The sequence below is a fragment of the Gigantopelta aegis genome, chromosome 12 (assembly GCF_016097555.1).
Source record: "Gigantopelta aegis isolate Gae_Host chromosome 12, Gae_host_genome, whole genome shotgun sequence".
In the NCBI taxonomy this organism is placed as follows: domain Eukaryota; kingdom Metazoa; phylum Mollusca; class Gastropoda; order Neomphalida; family Peltospiridae; genus Gigantopelta; species Gigantopelta aegis.
Genome location: NC_054710.1, coordinates 3,577,554 through 3,586,476, shown reverse-complemented (window position 1 = coordinate 3,586,476; position 8,923 = coordinate 3,577,554). Strand labels below are relative to the sequence as shown.

The 8,923-nt window shown below is 37.8% G+C and overlaps 1 protein-coding gene across 1 annotated transcript; it reads left to right on the top strand.

Annotated features, from left to right (window-relative positions):
- Positions 1-482: 482 nt before the first annotated feature.
- Positions 483-6,188, top strand: LOC121385725. The gene is made up of 2 exons (XM_041516494.1): positions 483-1,587; positions 2,693-6,188. Exon 2 carries the CDS (start codon positions 2,741-2,743, stop codon positions 4,052-4,054), a length of 1,314 nt encoding a protein of 437 aa, XP_041372428.1. The 5' UTR covers positions 483-1,587; positions 2,693-2,740; the 3' UTR covers positions 4,055-6,188.
- Positions 6,189-8,923: the final 2,735 nt, after the last annotated feature.

The following is an 8,923-nucleotide window of genomic DNA, read 5'->3' as shown; positions in this document are numbered from 1 at the left end:
GAAATGTATTATTAGAGTACTTAATCTTGTTAAAAACTGTATACTATTTATTTAAAGTGTTTAATTACATTTAGTAGGGATATATTCATTATATTTAGATCTTCTGTCCAATTGCAATAATTGAGAAACTCATTAAAATTCAATATTGACCAACAAAATCCAACTTTTGCTCTTTTTTACCAAATTATTAGCTCAAAACTGTTAAAAAATATTGCAACAACATGTAGTAACATCAGAGGTCATTTTATGCTATTTTGGAGGATATTGAAATTTAAAAGTTGAAAATTTTAATTATAATTTTTAATAAATTCAAAAAAAATGTTTTTTAATTTAATAAAATATTTAGAAAATAAATAAATGAGTTTTCATATTCCTTGTGGTATTCACAATCAGTCTGTGTAATTTCACCTCTCTGGTTATAATACTTTCATCAGAATCAAGCATTTAACCGGTGTAATGTGTGAAAAATATCAGGCCTCAGACCACAATTAATTTCGCTATATGTTTCTATATATATCAAAATGAGATTGAGCAACACCAAAATGTGATTGAGCAATATCAAAATGTGATTGAGCAACACCAAAATGAGATTGAGCAATATCAAAATGTGATTGAGCTGGTATTTTACACAGGTACCCCCAAACAGAAACCCCTAATACAAATACTGTAGTTACATATATAACACTATAACATATCTAACGCTAATGTTTGGGGATACCTGTGGTATTTTACACAGATACCCCCAAACAGAAACCCCTAATACAAATACTATAATTACATATATAACACTATAACATATCTAAAGTTAATGTTTGGGGATACCTGTGGTATTTTAGTTACATATGAAGAGTTCAGGCGCAAAAACCGACAAACGCCATTTTGGTCGAAAATAAACCATGGCGACCATTACATAGTACTGGTGCCGTATTTACTGACAGCATATCTGTTTCTTTGCAAAAGCCGACACCTACTTCATAAAACCCACAACAATTCCATGATTCGTTTCAGAAACCGACAAGTGACTGGTATCATTTTTCGCAAATACCGACAACTCCATTTATCCAATCTATACGCCGTAATTAGTCACGTGATTCAACATGGCAGCGCCCAGGATCCCTCTCATTACTCACTAAAGTTTCTACGTATTTTATCGAAAATGTCCTTTAATAATGGAGAACTTTGATGACATTGACGAGACAGTGGTATTATCACCAATTGGGCGTAAACGGGAGAACAATTCAGGCAATTCTGGACGCTCCCTTGCAAAAAACGCGCGACATAGTGGTGCTGAAAAACTTGCTAGCATTTCTTGTGTACATAATGTACGTAATGTGTGCTTGGCGACTTCCCTGTCCAATGATGATTTAACCTACGCACATGATCGGTTATATTCTACTGAAAACAAGGTTACTCAGGATGCCACCCTGCTTTCTTACATGGATATCGGTAAATGTGTGCGGAGGCGACCAAGGATAGACGATTCTTCTAAAATTAAGAGGAATAGAGAAATTTCAGTGAAGTACTTCACTTTGACTGCAAACAAAGAGAAGATACCAGTGTGCAAGGCCTCATTCATGAGCATTTTCGGTGAGTATAGTACCCAGTGTAATAAAGTTCTAGACCCTAGGCCATAAATGATCTAGTTTTCATTAGTATCAAAATGCCATGCAAATAAAAAAAGTATTATAAGTTGTAGAAACATCACAGGGGCAAATGGATTTTTATGTGCCCTCTGTGTGCTTCGACTGGGGGTAAAAGAGCACACAGAGGGTACGGTGCATAAAAATCCATTTACCCCGAGAGATACTTCTTCAACGGATTTATCTGGCCGACATTTAACTATATATTATTATGATGTATTTACAAATTTCCGCGATTAAAGGTTTACACTTTTCTAAGAGTACGGCGTCTCCCTAAAACTGAATGTTTTCCTTCCATAAACCTAAAACAAAAATGACGTCAAACCTTAGAAAATGACGTCATTTATATCTTTGCCTTCCAGTGTATAATGGTTTTGTCAAAGGCTAAATGATCAATGGAATTCAAGTATTTTACATGCAGGCGAGATAATTAATATTAGCCCCCGAACCAGAGAGTGGCTAGCCACACCAACTGACCAAGGCTATGTAATTGTTTGCTCCAACGGCCATATTTCCTGGTATGGCAGGCGCGTGCGCAGGGGGAGGGTTTTAGGGGTCGAACCCCCCCCCCCCCCCCCCCTCAAGGCGAATTTTTTTTTGTCAGAAAGCAGCTCGGCTAGCCAGCAGAAAACACCTCAGAATAGCCCTAGAAGGGGCTTCGCCAGACACCTCGACCCTCCTCCCCCCCTGCAAAATTTCCTGCGCACGCCCCTGTATGGTTACATGACTGCTAAATTAGCTCCACTTAGCAAATATTCACCCCTACCCAAGACCAGGCTATACCCATTTATTCTGACACCCCCCCCCCCCCCCCCCCCCCCCCCCCCCCCCCCCTTCCCACACATTTTAACCTTACTATATGGGCTTTGGGAGTGGCTCAGGTCGTATCTAATGACATAGTCACGTACTTTGAGCCTTCAGGTGGGACCCACCTTCATAAAATCGTGGATCTTCCCCAGATTGCATGCCGAATGATAACTGCTTATTGTTATGTGCTCCAGTATCGTTATTTTAATAATTTTCTTATTTTCATTTCCATTTTATTGTTTCAGGTGTCAAGAAAGATCGGTTAGCGAATATTGCCAAATATTGGTCAGAGAATGGAGTTGCGAGACCAGAACATCGTGGAGGTGTGCGAAATGTGGAGAGGAACCTTGCCAGAAAGCATGCCATTCGTGACCACATCACAACGTTCACTTGTCGAGCTAGCCATTATGCTCGGCGTGGCGCCCCTGGCCGGAAATACTTACCCAGCCGACCTGAACGTCAAAAAGATGCACCAAATGTTTCAGGATCAGAATAATTTACAGATATCGTATTCACTATACTACAGTGTTTTTGTCTACGATTTCAACTTGGCCTTTGGTCATCCTGCTGTGGATATATGCAGCACATGCCTGAAGTTCAGGCTACAGCTGAAGAACCCATTCATCACAGATGATAATAAACGGAATTGTTCGGCCATGTTCATTCTTCACAGGCGTATGGCAAGGAGATTCTATGACAGTTTAAATAATGTCGAGGATTCATTCACCGTTTGTTTTGATATCATGGAGAATCTTGTTCTTCCGAAGTCTCCCATAGGACAAACCTTCTATTCTCGGCAGCTCTACCTCTATGTTTTTGGTGTAGTTCACCACCGCGGCCGAGGTCTTCCACAGGGAAAAGATGACATTCACCTATACATATGGTTAGAAAGCCAGAACCGCAAGGATAGCAATATGGTGGCTTCAGCCTTAAACCATTTTTTCATTTCTGTTGTGGGGGACCAACTGAAAAGGAATCAACACTTGCGCTTGTTTTCAGACTCCTGCTATGGCCAAAATAAAAACATCAATGTTTTGTCGATGCTGTGTGCTATGCGAAAACAGAACTTTCCACAGCTGAGCATCGAATACACATTCCCTGTCCGAGGCCACAGTTTTCTTCCAGCAGATAGGGTATTCGGGAGGATCGAGCAAGACATTAGGAAAAATAATACTATTCTCCTACCTGATGAGTATGTTGCTATTCTAAACAAACACGGCAAAGTACATGAGTATTGTACAGATTGGCAATGTCGCGATTTCAAGACAGCTGCAGCAGCGCATTGCAAGTCCCAGAGGTCCTTCAAGATCAGCGACGCCAAGGTCCTACGCATCAATTCGGATCAAGTTGGTTTCAAGCACGTCTATGGTGGTGACTTTTGTGAACACGTTATTCTCAAGAAGGGTAGAAAATGGGAGAACTTCAAGCCAGCCATCACTCCCATGGTCAACTGTGTGAAGCCTGCCAAGAAAGTTGATGTCCTCAAACTTATTGATGAGATTGGTGCAGCTGACACTGTCCGGATCTTTTATGAGAATATCTTCGCCGATGTCGGCCAGCGTGACATTGGCAGACAGGACCTCGAGGAAAGCAGTGATGAGGACTGAACTGTCATTGGTTGGTTTCAAGCCAGTGCTACATTATATCCTACTGGAACTTTGTGTGGCGATACTAGTCACAAACTGTATAAACCTTAAGAACCTTGACTCTCTTTCATGGCGGTGATTATTCCTTTGTAGTTAATATCAATCTGATTAGATTTCTAGTCATATGAATGTTTGTTTCTTCCAGGACCTCTTGTTTTGTTAGATTAATACTGATTTATGTTGAATATTGAATAACAGTCATAATATTTGCCATTTTTAACATATTTGTGTACTTTGAAACATATAATGTTTCGACCATTATTTGAAGAAAAAAAATGTATGGATTTGTCTGTTTTTGCCGTAAAACGGAATCAAAAACTACATTTTTCTACTTTATTAATAAATTAATATTTTTGAAATTCTGTCCTTGGTTTACTTCACTTATAACAATTCAGAATCACCCTATACTAAACTGATATGCTTAACCTAGAAAGCACACCAAAAAAACCTCTTTTACAGAAAATGATCAAAATGGATTTGTCTGTTTTTGCATCTGAACTCTTCATATATAACGTTACTATAACATATCTAACGTTAATGTTTGGGGGATACCTGTGGTATTTTACACCGATAACCCCAAATAGAAACCCCTAATACAAATACTGGGGATACCTGTGGTATTTTAGAAGCTGAAAACAAATTGGATGTTGTGTTGGGAATCGGTCATGATTTCATCCGACATCTTCAGCAGCTTGCACCAACCAATCAACTTTACATTATACAATCAGTTAGAATTTTATGAACTCAAAGATATGAATTCACAGAACAAGCACCGATCGCCATGGTAACTGGGACAAACCATACAAATCATTCGTTTTACCTTTATCATCTATTCAATATCGGTATTCTTTACATTCATATAGAAACAAACACAAATCCCAAGAATATTTATACCAATTCCATCATCTGAACTGTAGGGAAAATTATGGTTAACATTTTCCACGACAATCAATTACAAAAATTATAATCGAGAGCTACATCTGATAAATGTTAAAAAATAATCAATCAATAACAGATCACTGTCAGACAATATTGTTATAAACGCCCCCGATTGCGAAACTCACAATGAATAGTTAATGGTGTTTCCATTAGCAGCAAGGGATCTTTTTATATGCACCATCCCACAGACATGATAGCACATACCACGGCCTTTGATATATCAGTCGCGGTGCACTGGCTGGAGCGAGAAATAGCCCAACTGGCCCACCAACAGATTCTGAATGGATAACCTGGTGTACATCAGAATAGTGTTCCAATAAAGTCATACAGTTCAACTAGTGAAGGGTTAAAGCTTTCAGGAAAGCCGAGCAACCTGACAATGCAGCAGTAGACATCTTGGCCTGGGAAACTACAGCAGTAGATTCATTATCAGAACCAGTATGAAGATTGTCATAGAGGAATCTGCAGGCCTATGTCATAGGTCCAACCAGTGAACAGGTCAAAGATTGTTAAAAGAAGAATGTGCAGACCGTAATATTTTAAAATATTAGGCGAGTGATAAATCACTCTCCTCATAAGCCCTAGGCGAGTGATATATCACTCCCCTCATAAGCCCCAAGTGAGTGATAAATCACTCCCCTCATAAGTCCCAGGAGTGATAAATCACTCTCCTCATAAGCACCAGGTGAGTGATATGTGTTCCATAGGACCACTAAGAGTAAAGCTTGCACACATTAACAAAACAAAAAGAAGTTTTGAATAGAAAACATTGGTTTCAAAGACAATCAGATGAATGTATAGCTGACTCGTATGAAAAAAAAGAAGTTTGTTTCTTTTGTTTAACAACATCACTAGAGCACACTAATTTATTAATCATCGGCTACTGGATGTCAAACATTTGGTAATTCTGACATACAGTCTTCGGAAGAAAACAGACATACCACAGCCTTTGTTATACCAGTTGTGGAGTACTGGCTGGAGCGAGAAATAGCCCTATGGACCCACTGACGGTGCACTGTACCATTGATCTACGTTCCGCCTCCTCGGCTATTGGATGTCAAACATTTGGTAATTCTGACATATACATGTAGTCATAGACTGAAAAGCTGCTACATTTTTCCATCAGTAGCAAGGGATCTTTTATATGCACCATCCGATAGACAGGATAGTACATACCACGGCCTTTGATATACCAGTCATGCACTGGCTGAAAAGAAAAATAGCCCAGTGGACCCAACGACGGGGATCGATGCTAGACTGACCGCACATCCATTTTTCCATTAGTAGCAAGGGATCTTTTATATGCACTATCTCACAGACAGGATAGCACATACCACAGCCTTTGATATACCAGTCGTAGTGCACTGGCTGAAATGAACCCCTTTTACACCCCCAAAACTAGCCTATGCCCCTGCAAAACGTTTCATACAAGTGTGTGTGTGTGTATAGCATAAAATTTGAATTCGCCGTAAAAAATATATTTGTGGAGTGATTAATTGCTCTCGTTACTTTATGGAGACCCATTTAACCCGCATTGACATTTAATCCTTTTTGTAGTATTTTTATTTAATTCATGTCAAAGGGACATTCCCGAGTCTGCTGCATTGTAAGATGTTTCCGACTAATAAAATATTTCTACGATTAAACTTATATATTAAATATATTTTCTTGTTTAGAATATCAGTGTCTGTATATTTAATGTGTTTCTGATCGTCTTAATATTTGTAAGAAGCCCAAACTGGATTTTGTCTTCAAATAATTTCGTACATATATATATATAATCATAATAATAATTATATTAATAAAAAAACGAAATGGAATAAAATTTAACCTGGTACAAATAAACGATCAGAAACATGTTTAATATACAGCCACTGATATTTGACGCAGAAAAATATATTTGATTTGTAATTACAGTCGTTAAATAATCTGTTAGTCGATAACATCTTAAAAAATGCAACAAACTCAGGAATGTCCCTTTAAGGGGAGATAAATACCTATTGTATTCAATGCCATATTTTCGTCATGTACATCTGAAAACAAGAATAATTTCATCAACTAAACTAGTCAACATTTTTCATGACAATCTATTAAATGTTTTTGATTTTGGCAGAGCCCAGTCGTGAGTTTTCTTGTAATTGATCATGGGGAAAATCACTACTCGGCTAACAAAACAATTTGTAATTGGTCCACTCTAGATGACAGTACAAACTAGTATGACTAAAGTTTGTTTTGTTTTTAACAACACCACTAGAGCATATTATTTATTAATCATCGGTTACTGGATGTCAAACATTTTGTAATTTTGACATATAGCCTTAGAGAGGTAATCCGCTAATGTTTACATTAGTAGCAAGGGATCTTTTACAGGCTACCCACAGAATTTTCAAATTAAAATTCCCTGTATTTTCCCTGTTGTAAAAAAAAATTCCCCGTCTGATATCCATGATTTTTTGTTGTATACAAGAGCTTCCTGCCACCCCCAATAACCGCGCCTTCACCTCCAATTACCATAATCAACATACTGTTACAATATATATATATGTGTACATTTTAACTCATTAATTTGTATTGATTTTTCCAGTTTGTGTTAATATTGTCTAGCCATAAAAACTACAAAATGTTTATTGTGGTCCTTGGGGAAAACATTACACAGTATGCTGTATTATAACTACATGTAAAAGCTACATGCTGAATATAAAGATTATAGTTTACAGATACAACAATAATTGTATATAGATTAATTCTAGTATAACCTTCTACTCTTGACTTCTAGTGTATTGGGTGCAATATGTAGATCATATAAACATGACATTTTCCTTGGTGGTAAAATTTGATAAAGTGACCAGATGATTTCTCAATAAAAAATAAATAGTTTTTGAAACATACACTAAAAATCACCAGTAGCCATCATTCAATACCCCCATGAACAGGAAAGGAAGGAAATGTGTTATTTAATGATGCACTCAACACATTTTTTATTTACGGTTATATGGCATCAGACATATGGTTAAGGACCACACAGATATTGAGAGAGGAAACCTGCTGTTGCCATTTCATGGGCAACTCTTTTCAATTAGCAGCAAGGAATCTTTTATATGCACCATCCCACAGACAGGGTAGTACATACCATGGCCTTTGATATGCCAGTCGTAGTGCACTGGCTGGAGCAAGAAATAGCCTAATGGGCCCACCGACGGGGATCAATCTCTCATGAAAAGACAAAGGAATCCAAAACACCAATATCTTAGGTTATTACATTTTTACATGATTTTGTATACATATGTATGTATATACAATATAGGAGTCTTTTAGGACTCAACAAAATTCCCTGATATTTTTCCAGATTCCATTACACCTACCGGTAAATAAAATTCCCTGTATTTTCCTGGAATCAGACCACAACTTCGAATTCCCAAAATGTTCCCTGCAGGGATTTTTTTTAAAAACCCATTACCCCTGTCCCGTGGGTGGCCCGTTTTATCTAGGTCAGTCAGTAGAGGACCCACTCGAGGTGCTTTGGTTGTCGAATCTGACCCCCTCCGTGGGACAATTCCGTTTGGTTTTTCCTGTCCCATTCAGTGATTCACAACTGGTATATCAAGGCTTGTGGTATGTACTGTCCTGTCCGAAGCAAAGTACATATAAAAGATCCCTTGTTGCTAATTGAAAAATATGGCTACAACAGAGAGACTTTGAAAGACCATTAAAAATAGACTAAAACGTGACTACATAACCGTTATTGCTCAAGCGCACAGGCGCTTTTAAAAATATGAAAAATGCATTTTGTGGTATTAGAAACACCAGGATGACCAGAAATACTTTGGCTGTACGCAAATGAATAATCTAAACAATAAAATATAAGTACTGTTTGATTTCAGTGATCATAAA